We start from the raw sequence: 23,226 nt of genomic DNA, 5'->3' as shown, positions 1-23,226 counted from the left end.
AACTGCAAGGCCAAATGATTTGATTACAGTCTGCTGTAGTAATTTTAGTTCAACTAAACCTGTTATTCCAGTTGTCTTTGCTCTTGTAAACGCTTGGTCCATGTCTGATAAATCTTTCATTCTCAATGATTTAATTATCACACCCAGATTCCTCACAGTCCGAGTTGGCGTCACCACGGTGTTGTCAATGGTGATGGCCAGGTCTTGGTGCGGGCAACCTTTCCCTGGGAGGAACATCAGCTCTGTCTTGTCCAGATTGAGCTTCAGGTGGTGTGTCGCCATCCACTCCGAGATGTCGGTCAAGCACGCAAAAAAATGACTATGAGCTGTCAAAATTACCACGCGTAATTTGCGCATCATCGTGTGCGTCATGTCACTATTTATGACGTGTGCTGTTTGCGTCATTTCCTTCGCAACATTCAGTATTTTTTTTACATTTCACGTTTTATAGGCCTTGTTATGTTAGATTAGCAATATGTGTTTTCCGTTTTGTTTTTCAGGTATTATTTCCAACATGTCTGGGTACAGCCGCTGTTTCAGACGCAACATGACCACCACCAAGGCATTACAGTATTTACAGGTGTTGGACAGCGGCAATTTTAAATTGTTTGAAAAATAGTATTGTAATGATCACGGATGCGTAGACTCGCTAGCCCGTTGGCAAACGGGTTGGACTCTTTAGTCGACTGGTTAGCGCAGTCACCCGTGGTGCGGGCGACCCGGGTTCGCATCCCAGCTGCAGTGGACTCCCATCTGCCTCCTTGAATTCGCTACAGTATTAAAGTTGTTAAAATGTTCATTTTGGTGTTAGCCCTAACAGACATACTCACATATGCAATACATTCATATCTCAATTGGGTATTTATCTTAACAGAATATAGAGTTTAAAAGCCGGCAGTGATTTTGACTGCCCATGGTCATTTTAGGTAGGAGTGAAATCCCTGTCTTTCTAACACACGATCTCGCGAAATGGGGAGCGTCTCGAACTGTGAAGACCGTACCAAATGATTTGGAATTCGATCCAGTATCATCCCATCCCTAATCCTTGCGCCAATCCTCTTCTCATTATACATGCTTCCTCTGGGTCATTTGTTCAGCTGCTTTCAAGACATGTCATCTATTTCTCTGCCAAACCCAATAACCTGAATCAACTGTCCTCCTTCCATGATTGCTTAGCCGCCACCAAAGATTGGACGTCTCTTAATTTCCTCCATATAAACTCAGACAAGACTTAAGCTCTCTTAATTTGACCTGAGAACTTTGCCACTGCAGTTAATCAGTTTATTGGTCCACTTCACTCAAATATATAAAACCTACCCCTAAGATTCTTGGTATCATCTTTGACCAGTATATGTCTTTCGACCACGTGTTACTAAGCTCGTCCAGTCTTGTTTTCTTCAGCTAAGACATATCACAATAATCAGATACATCTTGTCTTCTAGGGATCTCGAACTATTAATTCACACTTTCATTTTCTCCCATCTAGATTATTGTAACTCCCTCTACACATGCCTCAGTCAACTGCTTTAAATTGTTTACAGTTGGTTCAGAATGCAGCTTCCAGACTACTAACTAGAACTAGCTGTAGGTCCATCCCCACATTACCCCTGTTCTTGCATCCCTCTATTGGCTTCCTGTAAAATTCAGAATAAACTACATGATGATTACATATAAAGCACTGCATGACCTTGCCACCAGCTACATTTCTGATCTCCTCATTCCTCATTCCACTTCTCGATCACTCTGATCCTAAAACCTCGGTCTTTTATCCATCCCCCGCTCCAACTGCAAAACAAAAGGTGACCGCGCCTTTGCAGTTTTAGCCCCAAGCCTCTGGACTAATCTTCCCCAATCTATAAGATTTGCTGAATCTTTGGACTGTTTTAAGTGGCTTCTAAAAACCAATCTTTATAGGTAAGCCTTTTTATAGATGCCTGTCCCTGTCTTTTGTTTTGGTTTGTTTTAGCTTGATCTGTTTCTCATTGTGCCGTGTTTCATATTGTAATTATTTTATTTGTTTACTGTGTGTGTGTGTGTGTGTGTGTGTGTGTGTGTGTGTGTGTGTGTGTGTGTGTGTGTTTGAAGCACTTTGTAACTGTGTGTTTTAAAAAGTGCTATACTTACTTGCTTATATACAAACATCCACTGTTCCACCTTTGAGTACGAATGTGTGACTGTGCTCAAACTGCCTATCAGCAATTGCAAGGCCCTTCAATAACTCAAGCATGCATGGATTTGATGTTGCATGAAAAGTAACCTCTAATTTTTTTTAACTTTGTTGCAATTTTATTAGATGAGCACTATGGTAACAACCTGTTCCCTTCCCTTTCGGTCGCCTGAATAACTGTGGGGTTTTTTTCTGTTTCAGTCCTCAGTTAAATACATTCAGCACAACCCTACATTCACAGCAAAACATAAGTGACAAAAGAGGCCAGCAGTCATTCATTTTCTATGAGAGCTGGTGATGAGGAGCAGCCAGCGTTGTGGCAGAAGCCAGCAGCGCAATGCCAGCACACAAAGCAATGATTTAAAGATGAGCTGAAGATTTCTCTGGGCAGAGTGTCTAAAACTATCACATAAACAATAGTAGTATGGTGTCATTAAATATATGGAAATGAATAGGGCTTTCTATAATGTACTGAACACTCATTTCTCTTAATGGCATGGCCTACAAACAGACTTTACTGGGTCAGTCAAGACACACCTCATACAGGGGCGTCCGGGTAGCGTGGCGGTCTATTCCATTGCCTACCAACACGGGGATCGCTGGTTCAAATCCTGGTGTTATCTCCGGCATTGTCAGGTGTCCCTACAGACACAATTGGCCGTGTCTGCGGGTGGGAAGCCAGATGTGGGTATGTGTCCTGGTTGCTGCACTAGCGCCTTCTCTTGTCGGTCGGGGCACCTGTTCCGAAGGGGGGAACTGGGGGGAACAGCATGATCCTCCCACGTGCTACGTCCCCCTGTGAAACTCCTCACTGTCAGGTGAAAAGAAGCAGCCGGCGACTCCACATGTATCGGAGGAGGCATGTGGTAGTCTGCAGCCCTCCCCAGATCGGCAGAGGGGGTGGAGCAGCGACCAGGACGGCTCGGAAGAGTGGGATAATTGGCCAAGTACAATTGGGGAGAAAAAGGGGGGGAAATCAAAAAAAAGAAAAAGAAAAAAAGGACACACCTCATACAAATGGCACTACACTCATTCTTTTCTTTTTGGTGTTATAAAATTACTTGTTACTTTATTTTCTGTTGCATTTATTGGAATCTGTATTGTGGTTTGGAAAATCCGCTCTGTAACCCTTCTCCATTTTAACATTCGAAAGTATGCTGCTTTGCTCCCTGTGTAGGAGTCTAACCACATACACTGCTCAAAAAAATAAAGGGAACACATAAGCAATGCAATGTAGCTCCAAGTCAATCACACTTTTGAGATATCAACCTGTCCAGTTAGGAAGCAACACTGATTTGTGAATCAATTTCACCTGTTGGTAAATTGTCTAATTTCCACCAGGTGGAAATTAGACAATTTGCAAGACAACCCCTATAAAAGGAATGGATTTGCAGGCGGTGGCCACAGACCATTTGCCTGTCCTCATCTTTTCTGGCCGATCTTTGGTTAGTTTTTCATTTTGCTAGTGCCCTCACCACTAGAGGTGGCATGAGGCGGTATCTGCAACCTACAGAAGTTGCTCAGGTAGTGTAGCTCATCCAGGATGGCACATCAATGCGTGCTGTGGCAAGAAGATTTGATGCGTCTCCCAGCACAGTGTCCAGAGCATGGAGGAGGTACCAGGAGACAGGCCAGTACACCAGGAGACGTGGAGGGGGCCGCAGGAGGAAAACAACCCCGCAGCAGGACCGCTATCTGGTCCTTTGTGCAAGGAGGAACAGGAGGAGCACTGCCGGAGCCCTACAAAACGACCTTCAACAGGCCACTAATGTGCAGGTTTCTGCTCAAACAGTGAGAAACAGAATGCATGAGGATGGTATGAGTGCCCGACGTCCACAATTGGGGCCTGTGCTCACAGCCCAACACCGTGCAGCCCGATTGACCTTTGCCAGAGAACATCTTGGTTGGCAGATTCGCCATTGGCGCCCTGTGCTCTTCACAGATGAGAGCAGGTTCACACCGAACACATGTGACAGACGTGAGAGAATCTGGAGACGCTGTGGAGAACGTTCTGCTGCCTGCAACATCCTCCAGCATGACCGGTTTGGCGGTGGGTCAGTGATGGTCTGGGGAGGCATATCCTTGGAGGGCCGCACGGACCTCTACGTGCTAGCCAGAGGTACCATGATTGCCATTAGGTACCGGGATGAGATCCTCAGACCCATTGTCAGACCATATGCTGGTGCAGTAGGCCCTGGGTTCCTGCTCATGCATGACAATGCTCGTCCTCATGTGGCCAGAGTGTGTCAGCAGTTCCTGTATGTCGAGGGCATTGATGCTATGGACTGGCCTGCACGTTCCCCAGACCTGAATCCAATCGAGCACCTCTGGGACATCATGTCTCGTGCCATCCGCCAACGCGATGTCGCACCACAGACTGTCCAGGAGTTGACCGATGCCCTGGTCCAGGTCTGGGAGGAGATCCCTCAGGAGACCATCCGTCGTCTCATCAGGAACATGCCCAGACGTTGTAGGGAGTGCATACAGGCACGTGGAGGCCACACACACTACTGAGCCTCATTTTGAATTGTCTTGAAGAATTTCCACAGAAGTTGGATCAGCCTATGTTCTCATTTTCCACTTTGATTTTGAGAATGATTCTGAATCCAGACCTTAATGGGCTAATGATTTTGATTTCCATTGATCATTCTTAGGTTATTTTGCTCTAAACACATTCCTCTGCCTAATAAATAAAGATTTTCAGCTGAAATATTTCATTCATCGAGGTCTATATTGTGTTTTTAGGTGTTCCCTTTATTTTTTTGAGCAGTGCATTTTTCATCTATACTGGGACTTATGAGGCAGGCATAGATAGGGTATGAGAGAATTCTATGTTAATGCTCTACCTGTTCCTTCTCCGCCTTCACTCGCTCCAATTCCGTCTTCAAACTGGAGAAAGACGCTGTAGGGGGGAGAGATTGTTCAAGCATCATTACAACGCAAGTCTAAATGTCAAAGCTCAGATGTGCTTTCTGGAATTTTTAACAATAGGAAAATTATCTGCCAGTTTTAGAATAATTCATCCAAGTTACAGGGTGAATCTAAGTAGAGCAAAGTTGCTTAACTAGAAGGAATGATGTGTGATTGTGTGCGTTTTGTTTTCATGAAGAAAAGAAAGGTACCTATATGACAAACCCCTACAGCTAATAGACAGACACTATAGGCCACCGAGTGTTAGACTAAATACTGGCATACAACACATCAACACTAAGTAAACACATTAATACATCCAGTCATGGGGTTTAATGCTAGAAAGCAAAAATGCATCATATCAAACACACGCCACTTCTTTAGTTATTCATGAAACACAAGTGGCCTTCATTTAATTCTACCAATAATCAATTCTGTAATTTCCAATTACATAACATTAAGGCACCACATCTGAATGTTACATGAAATGCAGTTGTCAACCAACCTATAGCATAGGAAAATATATGGCAAATGCTCTAGTGATAATGACACACTTTCTCCACTAATCAAACACTATTCAAAACAAATTGAGAGTAAAGCACAGCGATGTAGGTTCCATAGGGTTATTAGTTTGAGGACAACGCTATTAGCATACACAAAGCTAAAGGAGGTTTGCTTAAAGTGTGTACCCTACCTTCCAAGATGTCTGAACAACAGTTATCAATGGGAAAAAAACAGAAGGAAGCATTTGAGAAGGTGGTGAAATAAATACAAGAAAAAGAAAAATTGTCCACAGAAAGAAAATGACAAGGTCTCTGAAAGATATATATATATATATATATATATATATATATATTAAAAAAACAAGCAACTTTGTGACAAGACAGCAAGAACTGTGCAGCATCCATAGCCTTAACGCAAGGCACTTACTTAAGGCTAACTATAATTCTAAACACCTCTTGAAACAGCGAGATGGAATATCCAGGGGATTAAAAGGTGTGTTTGAATGATGTGTGCGGAGAAGTTCTCATTTAAAATGTAGAAATTCACCTGACCATATCATCAAGACAGAGCCATTTGAATTGAGTCATTAAATCTGTCTGCAAATTAGAATGAACAATCACACCAAAAATGAAACTTCACAGCTCTTGCATTGACCAAATCAAGTGTGGATGACATAGCACTTTACTTAATAACTATGTGTTACCCTGCAGCGATCTCTGGGTAGAACAGCTTAACACTGAGTGACCAAATGAGTCTCACCTATCTCCTCCTTGCAGCCCTCAATCTCCCGCTCGAGAGTGTCCTCTAGGTTCTCCTTAAGACACTGCTCTGCCTGGATCTGCTCCTTCAGAAACAGGATCTCTGCCTTTAGCTTCTCCTCCAAGTGGTCAGTGGCAGTGTGCACAGCCACCATGTCTTCCCGCAACCGCAGCACTAGGGCTTGAAGCTCCTAAAGGAGAATCACCAATCACACTGTGTTGAGTGTCAATGTTAAGGAATTACCATAGGGCTGTCACTGGATTTTTTATTGCATGACTTACAGCACAAAAGAGAATGTGGAATTAAATGCAGAGAGCTTATTTTGGATCAGGATGTCACCTTCTCATTTTTTTAATGTTTGATGTAAAGTGGTGGCAAAAGCCATCCAATGAGAGAAATGGTGCAATGTTCTTATAAAGCAAGCCTGGATGTTTTACAGATAAATGAAACAAATTTAAAAAAAAACTATGGAACAAAGAATTATATGTATATTGTCTCTATTTCTTGCAACTCTTTGTGGCTTCGGAAACTGGAAAAAAATTGGGATATTCTGATTCAACTATTATGCTTATCCAACCAAATCTGACTACCGTATTTCCCGGACAATAAGTCGCTGTTTTTTACTCGTCTGGCTGGTCCTGAGACTTATATTCCAAAGTGACTTACACAATGTAATTTTGTCGGACAAATACACTGCATTTCAACTAAGGCCACGAGATGACACAGTTTAATCTTGTGACTCAATTGAAAATACTGTACTGGAGGACTACATTGGGATTGGGATCCCGTGGGACCCAACGCAAATCTCGCAGGAGCGGGCCGTTTTAACTTTGCTGTGGGCAGGAGAGGGTCCGGGATTCGGCTACAGCTAACCAGAAGGATGGAATTAACAAATGAAGTTGAAAAGACGATCAAAGCAGGTCATTACAATACAAAAGAAAATCAAGGCAAGTCTGACATTTGGAAAAATTCCTCAGTTGTTGCTGACAAAGACGGAAACGAACTGGACTTTGTTGGTTGTGACAAATGCGCAAAAGTATTGATCTACAATGGCCATAAATATGGCACCTCTGGGATGAGGCAACAAAGATAAAGCACTTCTCCTTGCATATATTAAACAAGATACTACCAAGAAATGTAGTATGTTGCTGTAAAGACATCTGGCCATATGACTTCGTTGCCAGGAAAAGTTTTGAATTGAAAGCCTTTATTGTCATTGTACAGAATACAATGCTGATCAGTGCATTAAGACACAGGGAAATGAAACAAAATAAAACAACCTCGGCAGAACAAACAACCACAACCAACAACACATTTTCCAAAATAATAAGCAAAATAAATAAATACAATGTAATTTTGCCCTAGAATAGGTGTACTTATTGAACTAGAATAACTGCAATTATTGCACTAGTATGTATGCAATTATGCACTAGAACGTAATTTCGCTAAGTTATTACTGACAGGTATGCCTCTCTTTATTAATACTACACAGTAAAATAACATGTTTTCCCTGCGGGACAGGAGAAGACACAAAATCAATGGAACTCTATTGTGTGGGCGTGAATGGTCAGAATGTTTGCGGGTGCGGGCTAGAGTGGGCACACACATTGCGGTAGTGGGCGGGAGTTTAACACACACATTGTGGGAGCGGGCAGTAATGGTCAGAAATACAGCAGGAATGGGTGGGAGTGGGATTAAGAAAACAGTCCTGCGCAGGGCTCTATATTGTACCATCATGCGACTTACACACAGAAGAAACTCATCTATGTTTTTTTTCCCCACAATAACGTGTTTTTAGCTGAGTGGGACTTGTACTCCAGTGCGACTTGCAGTCTGGGGAATACAGTATTCCTCTGCACTCTAATCTTGGCCCATTAGAAAAACATGATGTACAGTAAATTCTATGAAAATGCATATTTTTGCAATAGCAATGAGAACAAATGTGAAAAAATGACACCATGTGGTATTTACAACTGCCTTTACTAGTCAGTGAAAGTAAATTAATATACTGAGGTAATGATGGGTCATCTACACTATTCATATTAAATGTAATTCACTTATGATTATGGGAAGTCTCAAAGAGTGATTCTGGGTTGTCATACTTGTACAGTGTTGGGCATCACAAAATCCTCTTGCTGTTGGAGCTCTGAGTGCAGCCTGTGTTTGCCCTGCAGGCTCTCGTTGTCTCTCTGAAGTCGACTTAGTTCATCTGCTACCTGCTCCCTTGACTGCATCAGCACCGCCTAACAAGAAAGCAAGCAAGAAAGAGTGCCATATTATATTATGTGTCAGCTTGTTTCCTATCTCCAGTATGACTAATGCAATATGGAACCAGAGGGCCACATGCTAGTTGATGAGTCACAGGAAAATTTCTGCTTTTGGAAGTTGCAACATCTAATTTCTCCAATACCACCATTTATAGTAGGGGAAACCACCAACTTCATTTTATTAAAAAGAAACAGACATGTATAGGTAAAATTAAAATCTCATGCAGGACATGAATGTCCAAAAGTTGGCTGTTGTCTATTTTTTGGGAAGAATATTTTAAAAGCATAAAGGCACCAGAAATCAAAACAGAAGGCAATGAAAGGAAACTCAAAAGGAACGCTGTAGAATGTAGAATGTTGTGCTGCTCACCATCTGTTCTTGTGTGTTCCTCTTAGCTTGACTGAAGGCCTGCTGTAATGCGCAAAGCAGCATTTCCGACTCCTGGACTCTCTGCATGAGAGCTGACACCTAAAACACAACATAGGCACAAACATCTCTGAGATGGCAGTTAATGCTTTAACCAACCATCACACACCACGTGTAATAAATCCCTATAATTTAAAAGCAGAGCATATGCCAATGTAAACTGAGTAGTCAGTTCATAAAATGTAGAACCGTGGAACCCTGCAATGGTGACTCACGCAGTTTCAGTTTGCTATGTAAAGCATTCAGATGGGCACTGGATGATTTCATTGATCTTTCCTTTAATGTTAAAATAGGTAATACATTAATAATTAAAAGGAAGCTGACCTTTTTTTATTTTTGGATTTTCTCCCCCCTTTTTCTCCCAATTGTACTTGACCAATTACCCCACTCTTCCGAGCCATCCCAGTCGCTGCTCCACCCCCTCTGCCAGTTCGGGCAGGGCTGCAGATGACCAAATGTCTCCTCTGATACACATGGAGTCGCCAGTCACGTCTTTTCACCTTACAGTGAGGAGTTTCGCCAGGGAGATGTAGAACATGGGAGGATCATGCTATTCCCCCCAGTTCCCCCTCCCCCATGAACAGGCGCCCCGACCGACCAGAGGAGGCACTAGTGCAGCGACCAGGACACATAACAGGGGTGGGCGATGTATCGAATATACTCGATGTATCGCGGCTTGCTCTACGTGTGATGTATTAAATGCCTATAACACCAACACCGGGTACAAATGGTCTAGTATTTTTATAAGCCTCCATCATGAGACTTGCTCTCCCCTATGTTTCTTTCCCATACACACACACACTCACCCGCCCATCCCCCAACCAGACCAATCTCCTGGGGGAGTGTGTGTGACGTAGGTGAGGTGGGTATTGACTCTGGAGTGAACAGGGTAAGGGCAGTTGTGAGAGAGCGAAAGAAGTGAAATACCGAAGCGAGTTTAACGTTAAGTTAAATGTGTCGAGTTATTTTTACACAGCCTATGGTCGGGTTCGGAAACGGTAATGGAAGATGGAGGCGGACGCATTAGTTCTGAAAAGAAACAGCACCAGATCCATCATCTGGCAGTGGTTTGGGTATTACAAGGAGCCACAGCAGTACCATGAATCTGTTTCACCATTTGAAACGCCACTCACTACACGACGAAGAATGCCTGAAACTCTGCATGTCCACATCAACAGCCACACCAAATAAAACGCCAAAGCAAACAGAACCAGGCCAGAAGCAAATTACTTTGGCTGCTTCCTTTTTTCAAATTAGTACCATATGACAAAAAAAGTCCAAAATGGAAAGAAATCACGGCCGCAGTAATACATTACATCGCCAAAGGCATGGCCCCAGTTAGTGTAGTTGAGAAGCCTGGATTCAGAAAACTCATTAATACACTTGATCCAAAGTACGTATTGCCTAGTCACAAATTCTTTGCTGAGAAAGCTCTACCAGAGTTGTACATTTCAGTGAGAGAAAGGTTGGCCCACCAGCTAACAAATGTGATCCAGTTCTCCACAACTACTGACTTGTGGTCCAGCAGAACCTGTGAGCCAAATCTGAGTTTTACTGTACACTACGTCGCCAATTGGGAGTTGAAGAGTTTGTGCCTTCAAATGAGTTTTTTTCCCAGAGGACCGTACAGGCGAGATAATCGCACAAGGCTTGCAAGATGCGCTCATGTCGTGGAACTTAACGGAAGCTTGCCAAATGTGCATCACCACCGATAACGGGGCTAACATAATCAAAGCTGTGAGCCTCAACAAGTGGACAAGACTGCAGTGTTTTGGCCATCAGCTGCAGCAATGTTATAACAGCCAACTGATAAACGTAACACAAAGAGAGCACATAATTGTTTCATGCAATTAAAAAGTGTGTGTGTGTGTGTGTGGTTATGTATTTATCAAAAAGATATGAAGCACAACTGTTATATTGCGGCCAGAAAACAATCTGGTTGGAGATCTGTAGTAAATCAGTAATTGTCAAAATAATTTTGGTGTTAGGCTGAGTGACTAAATTGTTGGATTTCTTTACAATTACTTGACCATTTCTAAATTTTTGTTTTTATTCTCAGAGAGAAGCATGAAAGACTCCCGTATTGAGCATTCTGTTGCCATTTGCAAGAAGGCTGTGAGCAGCTTCTCATTCAGTTGGAAGAGGAGGAGAGACCTGGCTACAGCACAGAAAGAGCTTAATATCCCTGCACACCAGCTGATCACAGAGTCCCCTACCAGGTGGGGATCCAGGCAGAAGATGATTGAGCGGGTGCTGAAGAAGGAATGAGCAATTTCTCAAGTCTTGGCCTCAGACAAAAAAAACAGGTAACTTGTTCTGACCTGGCAAAACCTGGAAGTCCTCAAGTCAGTGCACAAGGCTCTAAAACCCCTGGTGGAATTCACAGATGCTTTATCAGGTGAGGACTACGTCACTGTGTCCTATGTCAAGCCTGTGCTTCATCTCTTCCACTCCAGCATCTTTGCAATCCAGGAGGATGACACTGCACTGACCCAGTCCATCAAAGTCTCCACCCTGGATTACCTGAAGGAGAAATTTGCTGACCCTGCCACCAACGACCTGTTGAACATGGCATCGTTGGTGGATCCCAGGTTCAAAACTGCTTATATTTCAGAGGAAAAGGTGGAGGGAATCAAGTGCAGAGCCATGTCGGAGATGGGGGAAATACTGTCTGACCAGGGCACAGCTGAGTCAGCTGCTTCACAGCCTCATGAAACTCAAACAGCATCAGAGCCACCAAAAAAGAAAACCCTTGCAACTTCTTCAAAAGAGCAACAACATCCTCTGCCACACCCTCACACAGAGAGCAGGTTAAAATAGAGTTGTATTCCTACTTGCAGTCTGTTGGCGCGGACTGTGAATCAGATCCCCTGTGCTGGTGGAAGGACCACGAGAAAATGTTCCGAAACCTGAAAAAATTGGCTCAAAATTATCTGTGTGCCCACCACCAGTTCCCCATCGGAAAGGGTATTTAGTACCAGTGGGACTACAGTTACTTGCCACCGGGCATCGCTCAAGCCAGAAGTCGTTGATAGGCTTGTGTTTTTGGCACAAAACCTCTGGGCAACGTGTTGGTACTGACAAGTTGTACACATGCACATATATTCCCACACAACCCTCACCAATCAATTTTTCCCTCATTGATATGCACAGTGATTTATCACAACACACACATACCTACACACACACACACACACACACACACACACACCTCTGTGACGTTACTGTTATTCTGCACAGTGGTTCCTCACAGTGACGGCCTGGAACTCTGCCTCGGTGGTTCAGGCACTATGCTATTTTTTTTCTTTCTTTAATAACCTGGTGTCATAAACACACATTAAAAGCGCACTTAAATCTATGTTGTTTTGAAATGCCTTTCTCAGGGTTTCTTGTTGAATGCACTTTTTTGTTGCTTTGAACTCCGTTTTTGTTAAGGGTATTTGTTGAGCTCGAGCTCTATAGAACAAGGGTACAGTATGTAGGCTAGACCTACATTATGCCATTATTTATTTTCATTTAACAGCTGTTAAAAGTCAAAGTATGCAAATGACTGATTTAAATAAATACATTGTATGTTACATTTAACTTGTTTGTGTTTCCCCCTTTTTGTTTGAATTTAAAAGTTAAAAATTGTTCTAATGGAAAACACAGATATAAACGAGAATGTTTTACTCACATATGTTGCAGAGACATAGTATATTTTACAACATATACTATGTTATATGGTTTGGAGACAGTGGCACTGACGAAAAGACAGGAGGCGGAGCTGGAGGTGGCAGAGCTGAAGATGCCAAGATTTTCATTGGGAGTGATGAAGAAGGACAGGATTAGGAACGATTATATTAGAGGGACTGCTCAAGTTGGACGGTTTCGAGACAAAGCAAGAGTGAGATGGCTTGGACATGTGTGGAGGAGATGCTGGGTATATTGGGAGAAGGATGCCGAATATGGTGCTGCCAGGGAAGAGGAAGGCTAAAGAGGAGGTTTATGGATGTGGTGAAGGAAGACATGCAGGTGGCTGGTGTGACAGAGGAAGATGCAGAAGACAGGAAGAAATGGAAATGGATGAGCCGCTGTGGTGACCCCTAATGGCAGCAGCCAAAAGTAGTAGTAGTAGTAGTAGATGTTGCAGAGACTACTAGAGTCATCATACTGGTGTGATAGTATGCATCAAACGGTTAAATCAAGCATTTATGAAATGCTTTAGAGAAGATTTCAAAAAATATCGAGATATATATCGTGTATTGCGATACAGCCTAAAAATATCGCGGTATTATTTTTAGGCCGTATCGCCCAGCCCTAACACATGCCCACATCCATGTTCCCACCCGCAGACATAGCCAATTGTGTCTGTAGGGACGCCCGACAAAGCCGGAGGTAACAAGGGGATTTGAACCGGCGATCCCTGTGTTTGTAGGCAACGGAATAGACCACCACACTACCTGGATGCCCTTTGAAGCAGACCTTTTATCTTAAATCCTGGAATTGGAATAGCGGAATACTTTCTGTACAATAAAATGTTTAGGCACTATACGGCTATGTACTCACATGTGCAATATGGATCCATTTGCAGAGAATGGAGAGACGTTTTTCGTATTTGAATATCTTATGTTGTCTACCTTATACCACTGCGCACACCAACACAAATTCATAAACTGGAAATCTAATGTATCAATTCATTCCTGGACTACAGCGCCAACTTTGAGCAAATTGTATGTTCCATAATATGCCCCATTATGGCTCATACTTTCTGAATTAGAGACCATCCCGCATACTTAAAATTGGGCTGTGATGTATTGGGACAGTTCTTTTTAAACATATTTCTAGGCAAAAAGGTCGATTTTGAACATTTTTGAATAGAAGCTATTACTGTTTCAATGAAAAAAAAGATATGATACAAGTATGCCGATTGTGAAAGCAAATACTTATGATTTTTTTTGGAGCTTAGAATTAAAAGTATTTGTGTGTTTTGAGTTTCTTTCCAGACCTTGGCAGTGGTTTCTTCATTGCCCAGTTTCACCGAGTCCTCCAGCTCCTGTTTCTCAGACATTGTCCTCTCCAGCTGGTCATTGGCCTGACGCAGCATCACCTGAAGCTTCTTCACCTGGGAGAGACGAAGGGTTATTTAACCATCACAATCTCAACTGTAAGGATGAAAAAACTCATGACAGAAAACTGGTGTTGCACCGACTCCTAAATCCTCTAAACATTTAAGAAAACAATACAATAAGAACCAAAATGTAGTCTAATCTTGCAAGTAGGGGCAGATTAACCCCAATGTATTGATTCACTCAACAAACACCATACTTAAAAAACACTATATGAGTTAAAGGATTAAAAGGAGGGGAAAAAGTACTCTCTATATCAATATCGGTTCCTGATATTAATATCACTTCCCAAAAATGACACCAGCCTCATGTAGAACAATCACCTGATCTCGTGTCTCAGCCTCCTGACCTTGGATGACCTGCAGCTGCTTCTCATAGTTGGAGCACATATCACAGCGTCGGCCCAGCTTCCTGCCAGCGTTTTTCACCTGGTGACAGACCACAAAGATTACCAGGTAACACTTTGCCTTAACTGTTTTAATAACACATTCATAACGTTCCTTTCAAGCAAGTCATATCCATCAATCCATTATTCAAACCGCTTGTCCTACTCTCTCAGGGTCGCGGGTATGCTGGAGCCTATCCCAGCAGTCATTGGGTGGCAGGGAGGAAGACACCCTGAACAGGCTGCCAGTCCATCACAGGCCCCCCCCCCCCACACACACACACACAGCCCCTAGGGACAATTTAGCACGGCCGATTCACCGCACCTATATGTCTTGGGACTGTGGGAGGAAACCGGAGCACCTGCAGGAAACCCACGCAGACACGGGAAGAACATGCAAACTCCTCACAGAGGACGACCCCCCCAAGATTGGACTACCCCAGGGCTCAAACCCAGGAACTTCTTGCTGTGAGGCGACCACGCTAACCACTGTGCCACCGTGCAGCATCAGTTATATGGGATATTTAAAAACAATGATGAAATTTCTTCAGCTTTAATTTTCTGTAAACAGTGTCCAGATGAACTGATTCAACTTTCTTTGACTTTCACTTTCTGGTTATAAAATACCAATGTGTGACAAAATGTACAGGGTATCAATTTAGTGAGGAAAAATTAAAAACAACTTCCACGTCTCTCTCATCCTTGCAATACAAATTCAGCCAACTGGCTATAGCCATAAGGCCACCTGTGGCTGGTAACTAATGATTGTTAACTTGCTACATAAATGTCAGATTGATAGAAGGACATTAAGGCTATGACAGCTTTCTAGCTCATGCAAAAACATGAATGTCAGCTTACGCATTTAATGTAATTATTTTTGCATGAGCAAAAAAGTTAGCATCATCCTATTGTCTTTGATGAATTGTTTGACAGCTTGCTATTGAGTAGAGGGAGCCTGTTCCATTAAAAGGAAACCTTCAACTATGTCAAGAGATAGCAGTAACGAATTTTTTAAACCTTTAGAATGAAAGCACAGAAGTCCAGCGAACTAGATGAGTTCCTAGGGGCAGCCAGCAAGTTGAGTTTTTGCAGGTTAAAGTCTACAAAATTCTGGACATCCTAGGAACTACCAATTTGGTTTATCTTCATACTTTTTTTTTTGTTATAATTTTTCTTCTTTCATCGTTTCCTCATTTAAATGGCCCAAGACTGGCATTCATTTATCAGCCTGTTTTTTTCTGACTAGAAAAACTACAAATCCTTTCAGAGACTTTATAGCACTAGTTTATTTCAAACAGCTAATTCAAGGATATCTGGATCAAGACTGCTTTCATAATTGCTCATTTTATGGTTGCTGTCTGGTGCGACATTGCCAGGAGAAATGATATGGTACTGAGAATTTTACATCTTCACCATAGTAACCATATTTGGAAGAATAAGGCAGATGGCGGTGGTGGTGGTGGTGACCTTGAACAAGAAGGTGGGGTTTTATGGCTAACAAGCAGATAGCAGGTTTTCCTTAAGCTTTTTGTTTGGCAGTAAGGAAGGTGGCGATACACTGGTAATGGTTTAATTTTAAATAGATCTCTTGAATTCAGAGTGGTCAAACACCAATGCGTTGCCAGAATCACCATGGGTGCCAGGGAAATAAACAAAGCTGATCCTCTTTAGGATTGTAGCTTTAAAGGAGCATTCCGTTTTTTTCCAGCAATGATCTTATTTTCATAGTTTTTGCCATCATGCATATTGTTTATGATATCATTTTCAATCACAGGCTTCATTTTGGAGATTTTGGACACAATACTACCACTAAACACAGCTTTACAACGGCTTCTAATTATGACATGGAAATCTGTCCTTCCAACAACAGCAAGGGGCGCCCGAGTAGCATAGCGGTCTATTCTGTTGCCTACCAACACGGGGATCGCTGGTTCAAATCCCTGTGTGACCTCCGGGTTGGTCAGGCGTCCCTACAGACACAATTGGCCATGTATGCGGGTGGGAAGTCGGATGTGGGTATGTGTCCTGGTCTCTGCACTAATGCCTCCTCTGGTCGATCGGGGAGCCTGTTCAAGGGGGGAGGGGCAACTGACGGAATAGCGTGATCCTCCCATGCGCTACTCCCCCTGGCGAAACTCCTCACTGTCAGGGGAAAAAAAGTGGCTGACGACTCCACATGTATCGGAGGAGGCATGTGGTAATCTGCAGCCCTCCTGGATCAGCAGAGGGGGTGTAGCAGTGACCGGGACGGCTCGGAAGAGTGGGGTAATTGGCCGGATACAATTAGGGAGAAAAAAGGGAACCCCCCCCCCCAGGAGGGGTCAATGTTTTCGAGGCTTTTATATCATTCTGTGGCTTCCCAGTAGAGTTCACCATGTATTCAATCCAAAAATATTTCGGTCGAAGTACATACAGTGCATCCGGAAAGTATTCACACCCCTTCACTTTCCCCACATTTTGTTATGTTACAGCCTTATTCCAAAATGGATTAAATTCCTTTTTTTTCTCATCAATCTACATACAATACCCCATAATGACAAAGTGAAAAAGGTTTTGTAGAAATTTTTGCAAATTTATTTTTAAAAAAAAACAGAAATATTGCATGTACATAAATATTCACACCCTTTACTCAGTATTTGGTTGAGGCACCGTTGGCAGCGATTACAGCCTCAAGTCTTCCTGGGTATGAAGCTACAAGCTTGGCACACCTATATTTTGGGTATTTCTCCCATTCTTCTCTGCAGATCCTCTCGAGCACTGCAATGTTAGATGGGGAGCGTCGCTGCACAGCTATTTTCAGGTCTTTCCAGAGATGTTCAATGGGGGTCAAGTCTGGGCTCTGGCTGGGCCACTCAAGGACATTCACAGACTTGTCCCGAAGCCACTCCTTCGTTGTCTTGGCTGTGTGCTTAGGGTCATTGTCGTGTGGAAAGGTAAACCTTCGCCCCAGTCTGAGGTCCTGAGTGCTCTGGAGCAGGTTTTCATCAAGGATCTCTCTGTACTTTGCTCCATTCATCTTTCCCTCGATCCTGACTAGTCTCCCAGTTCCTGCCGCTGAAAAACATCCCCACAGCATGACGCTGCCACCATCATGCTTCACTGTAGGGATGGTATTAGCAAGGTGATGAGAGGTGCCTGGTTTCCTCCAGACGTGACGTTTGGCATTCAGGCCAAAGAGTTCAATCTTGGTTTCATCAGACCAGAGAATCTTGTTTCTCATGGTCTGAGAGTCCTTTAGGTGCTTTCTGGCAAACTCCAAGCGGGATGTCATGTGCCTTTTACTGAGCAGAGGCTTCCGTCTGGCCACTGTACCATAAAGGCCTGATTGGTGGAGTGCTGCAGAGATGGTTGTCCTTCTGGAAGGTTCTCCCATCTCCACAGAGGAACGCTGGAGCTCTGTCAGAGTGACCATCGGGTTCTTGGTCACCTCCCTGACCAAGGCCCTTCTGCCCCGATTGCTCAGTTTGGCTGGGCGGCCAGCTCTAGGAAGAGTCCTGGTGGATCCAAACTTCTTCCATTTACGAATGATGGAGACCACTGTGCTCTTCGGGACCTTCAAAGCTGTAGAAATTTTTTTGTACCCTTCCCCAGATCTGTGCCTTGATACAATCCTGTCTCGGAGGTCCACAGACAATTCCTTTGACTTCATGGCTTGGTTTCTGCTCTGAGATGCACTGTCAACAGTGGGACCTTATACAGACAGGGGTGTGCCTTTCCAAATCATGTCCAATCAATTGAATTTACTACAGGTGGACTCCAATCAAGATGTAGAAACATCTCAAGGATGATCAGTGGAAACAGGATGAACCTGAGCTCAATTTTGAGTGTCATAGCAAAGGGTGTGAATACTTATGTACATGCAATATTTAAGTTTTTTATTTTTAATAAATTTGCAAAAGTTTCTACAAAACCTTTTTCACTTTGTCATTATGGGGTATTTTGTGTAGATTGATGAGAAAAAAAAGGAATTTAATCCATTTTGGAATAAGGCTGTAACAGAACAAAATGTGGGGAAAGTGAAGGGGTGTGAATACTTTCCGGATGCACTGTATGTTTTAGCATAAAAATGCTATTTTTCCAAGTCCTTCTAAAAACTTTTCCCCATGTGAACTGATGTAGGTTTCTGCATTTTTTAACACTTTTGTCACTCTCTATGCTTACACTGTAAGCGAACTGCATGTGTGTGTGTGTGTGTGTGTGTGTGTGTTGGGGGGGGGGTGTCAGGCATCAGCGCTAACTCACATCACTCCTTTTTGCGAACGGCTGAGTGAGTTTCCATTTGAACAACCCAGAAAAGAAAGCTGATGGCGTTGCCCTTTAAACGAGCTCAGCAATGGGACTGAGCATTGATATTAGACATTTCAAGTACTAATTGAACTAACTCCCAATTTGGTTTTCACTTCAAAATTTTTGGTTTAGATAACTGGGTGAACTTGCTGAAACATGCCCAATACACTTATTCCATGCCACCAAAAGACACCATTGTAGAGCTATGTCCAGCGGTGGTCCTCTATCCAAGATCTCAACAATGAAGTCGGCTGAGTAAAATATCACAACCAATATGCGGAATGGCAAACACTATGAAAATAAGACCCAAATTGTTAAAAAAACAACAACAAAAAACACAGAAATATGAGCTCTGATTTGAACTTCAGAAGACCATCTCTATATACTAAAACAGAATTCAATAAAAACAAATCCTTGTGATCAACCTCTTGCTGGAGCAGGTTCCATTCACTGTCGCTGACCAGGCGGTATCCCGGAGGTGGCAAATAGGCTGTGTCAGGGGCGTGGGATATGCTGGACAGCAGTGATGCCGTCTCCTCCTGTTCAGGTGTCATAGCCTTTATGGCCTTCTCCTGGTCTTTTGTCAGCAGGAATTGGCTGGCTGTCAGCTTGATAGAGCTTAATGAGGCAGTGTCGCCAAAGCCCTCCATGACCCCACAATCAGCCCCTACCAAGGGTCCAAAGTCTGACTCGTCCAGGTGGCTGGCTGATTTAGCCTTATGGTTGTGACCGCCCAATCCCTGTTGGGCCCCCAGGGAGGAGCCTAGGCTGTCTGTGGACTGAACCCGCCGCAGGTTGTCTTTGTAGGGGTCACACAGCCCCCCTGCTACCACATCTGTATCCAAAGAGTGCATGGAGCCATGGGCGCTGTGGTTTGTGTGGGGCTATAAAGGAGAGAAGAAGAGTGAGCTTACTGTTCTCTTAACGTGAAAACTCATCAGAGAAGCAGTTTTTAAAATGACAACAATATAAAAGAGATATTGAGTATAAGAGAGGGTAACAGAAAGGGAAACTGCAACTCATTAATAGTTTTTTTTTCTCCCAGAGCATGCCTCATCGAGAGGTTAATTTTTTACCTGTTGGTTCAGTCTATGTGACTACCTGAGATACAAAGCTGATTTATGACTATGATTATGATCTAGATCATTGTTTCTCAACCTAGGGGTTGGGTCCCCCAAGGGGTCGCGAGATAATTTCTGGGAGTCATCAGATGGTTGTGGAGAAAACAAGCATGAAACCGTCGAAACCCACGGCGCACCTGATGCAAAATATAGGCGTACTGTCTCTTTAATTGCTGTACTGTCACAGTACAAAAAGTGGTGCGCTGTGCTGCTGCTGGCCCTCAATATACTTCAACACTTCTTTGAGAGAGCAATGCAATACTAAACGTCTGTACGTTTAGTAGGTAATAATAATCATTCCTCATATAAGGATCAGAATGAAATAATAACGCAGGCATTGTTACAGAAATCGAACAAAAATCATTACTGCCTTTAAAAACACATTCAGTTTATTGTAATATGATTCACCTGAAAACGTACATCAGTAATAAAAGCTTCTGTGCAAATAATAGGGACACATTTTAATCGTCAGCTTCTTAAGTGGACCCTGGGATCCAGCGGTCTTGGTTGCTATTGTGCGTGGAGGAACGGTTGTTGAGAAAATTGAAGGACAGCGAGGACAACAGCAGACTAATGGCAGGTACAGTCGAGAACAACAAGGTTAACATATATAGTTGATCTATCAAAGACTATATCAGAGATGGGTCACACTTTATTTGAAGTGGTGTGCATAAGACTGACATGACACTGTCACAGCCATGACATGACACCTGTCATGAAAATGAGTGAATCTTTATTAATCTTTATGACTGTTGTCATTAAGTGTCATTTGGTCAATTGTCATTTTTAATGCAAAGTTTATTTATTTATTTATTTATTTATTCCTCCGCTTCTCTCCCTTGTTGTATCTGGTCAACAACTCCACTCTTCTGAGCCGTCCTGATCGCTGCTCCACCCCTTCTGCTGATCCAGGAGGGCTGTTGACTACCTCATGCCTCCTCCGATACATGTGGAGTCACCAGCCGCTTCTTTTCACCTGACAGTGAGGAGTTTCACCAGGGGGACGTAGTGCATTCCCCCCCCCCCGAACAGGCACCCCGACCGACCAGAGGAGGCACTAGTTTAGCGACCAGGACACATACCCACATCCAGCTTCCCTCCCGCAGACACGGCCAATTGTGTCTGTAGGGACGCCTGACCAAGCCGGAGGTAACCGTGTTGGTAGGCAACAGAATACACCGTCACGCTACCCGGACGCCCAAAGTTGACATTGTTTGAGATTTATTTGTTGTAAGAACCCGAGTGTGACTGAGCCACTCGATTTGATATATTTTGCATGTCTGTAGCTCAAAAATGGATGTCTCAAACAATGTTAACTTTGCATTAAATATGACATAATTAACCAAATGACAGTTAATGATAGTAATAAACATTGATAAAGACCCCATGTTCATAACAGGTGTCATGTCAGTCTTATGTACAAAATGCGAGTAGAACGCACAAGTTGCGGCAATCTAAGGACAGCGAGGAGAACAGCAGACTAATAGCTGAGGCAGTTCAGAACAACGTTAATGGATATAGTTAATAATATATCACAAACTAACGTTTAGCAGGACGCGCTTGTTGCACATGAACACAATTTGCATCCATGAGCGATTGACCACAATTTGCGATGCATAGCCCATGGCAGTAGTTCTGCGGTGCCGTGTAAAATGTAAAATGACATAATTTAGACTGGGGAATGGTTTTTACATTACATCGCCTGTACCAGTGATATAATTTGCCTTAGAATAGATCTTATTGAGTGTGTTTGTGAGAGTCAAGGTGTGTACGCTCATGAGATGCCTTTCAATAAATCTTAAAATGCCTGTCTGTGGGCAAAGCAATGGTCTTCATGTGCGAGTTTGGTAGTTTTCATGTGTTATTACAGTAATCCCTGAACATTCTCAGGCAGACTTTATGAGTGATCAAAGTTTTTGCATCAGGGTGCTGTGAGTTAAATATCCAAGTGCTATTGGGGGGGTTATGAACACCAACCTGATTATTCTTGGGGGTCACAACTCGAAAAGGTTGAGAACCACTGGTCTAGATAAGGACAATAGTGAAGGTATCGTATTGCTTATCTGTGAAGATCAAATTAGTAAAGGGAAACATAATAGGATGCAAGAGAATAATAGCATACTTGCTTCCCTCCAAAGGGCATATTAAATTACATGATCCTCATACCTCTTCCACACTCAGCCCTAAGAATAAGTCATCTAAAGGCTCTGTGTGGTCTCCCCCATCCTCCTCTTGTATTTCCTTGACTTGGCTCAGCCTCTCTTTTTCATCTTCCTCCTAGGATTGAAGTTAAGAGTTTAGTTCTACTAACTGATGGTATTGCTCCACCAACTCACTTCAACTAAGTTTCTCTAAGCTTTGGATTTGATAACAAATGTAACCACAGCCCAAAAAAAAAAAAAAAACATCTATTAATTTTTAAAAAATTGAGTCAGACCTTTATCCTAATCAAATTCTTTAACAGATACAACAAACAAAACAACAATAAGAAACAACATTTTAAGTAACTTTTTAAAGCAACAATTAAAAAAAAGAAAAGTACTAAAATAAAACACAAGCCAAGAAGGCATCAAACAAATGGTATGAAAATATGTTGAAACAACAGGTAGAAGCAAAAGACATAAGCTCCTAATGGTAAGGTGCAGATCACTGTTTTCTCCTGGGGGAATTCACGACAATAACAATCATGGCAGTATAAATCACCCCACAAGCTAAGGCTAAGTGAGCATTGGAAAAGCTACATCACGACATTAACAAACAGCTTATGGCACACCCAGACGGTGTGATCATTGTAGCAGGGGACTTCACTCATGTGGATCTCAAACAGGCCATTCCCAAATTTCATAAAAATGTGAATTTCCCAACAAGAGAGCACAACTTACTGGACCAAGTCTACACAAACATCCCAGGAGCATTCAAAGAGATCCTATCCTCACATCTAGGACAATCACACCATATTTCCCCCAACTTTGACCCCAGGTTACAAACCACGGATCTGCAGAACAAAACCAGCTATCAGGACAGTACAAGTGTGGTCTGAGGAAGCCATCTAAATGCTGCAAGACTGCTTTGATGACACTGAATGGGATTTGTTTGCAGAAGGGACAGACCTTGAAGTACGTATATGCTGGATCAGTCCTAGGATACAAACTTTTGCACAGAAAGTGTGCTATCACAAAAGACAATAAAGGTGTTTCCTAACCAAAATCCATGGATCAACAGCACAGCATGATTTAGTTTTAAGGTCAGGTGGCAAACAGACCCAACAAAGATTATTCTTCTTCAAGAAGC

The 23,226-nt window shown here is 42.9% G+C and overlaps 1 protein-coding gene across 1 annotated transcript in view; it reads right to left on the bottom strand.

Moving 5' to 3' along the window:
- The window catches only part of rabep1 (rabaptin, RAB GTPase binding effector protein 1), a 56,033-nt gene that overhangs the window by 9,135 nt on the left and 23,672 nt on the right, over positions 1-23,226 (bottom strand). The window contains exons 8-15 of the mRNA XM_056284488.1: positions 22,102-22,212; positions 19,240-19,698; positions 14,466-14,570; positions 14,022-14,138; positions 8,978-9,076; positions 8,443-8,583; positions 6,341-6,530; positions 5,014-5,069 (exon numbers count right to left, since the gene is read on the bottom strand). Of these exons, the coding sequence (XP_056140463.1) occupies positions 5,014-5,069; positions 6,341-6,530; positions 8,443-8,583; positions 8,978-9,076; positions 14,022-14,138; positions 14,466-14,570; positions 19,240-19,698; positions 22,102-22,212 (1,278 nt within the window). The remainder of the gene's footprint in view (positions 1-5,013; positions 5,070-6,340; positions 6,531-8,442; positions 8,584-8,977; positions 9,077-14,021; positions 14,139-14,465; positions 14,571-19,239; positions 19,699-22,101; positions 22,213-23,226) is intronic.

Source organism: Lampris incognitus, chromosome 8 (assembly GCF_029633865.1).
Source record: "Lampris incognitus isolate fLamInc1 chromosome 8, fLamInc1.hap2, whole genome shotgun sequence".
NCBI lineage: Eukaryota > Metazoa > Chordata > Actinopteri > Lampriformes > Lampridae > Lampris > Lampris incognitus.
The sequence above is the reverse complement of the archived record's forward strand: the minus strand, read 5'-3'. Positions and strand labels throughout refer to the sequence as shown.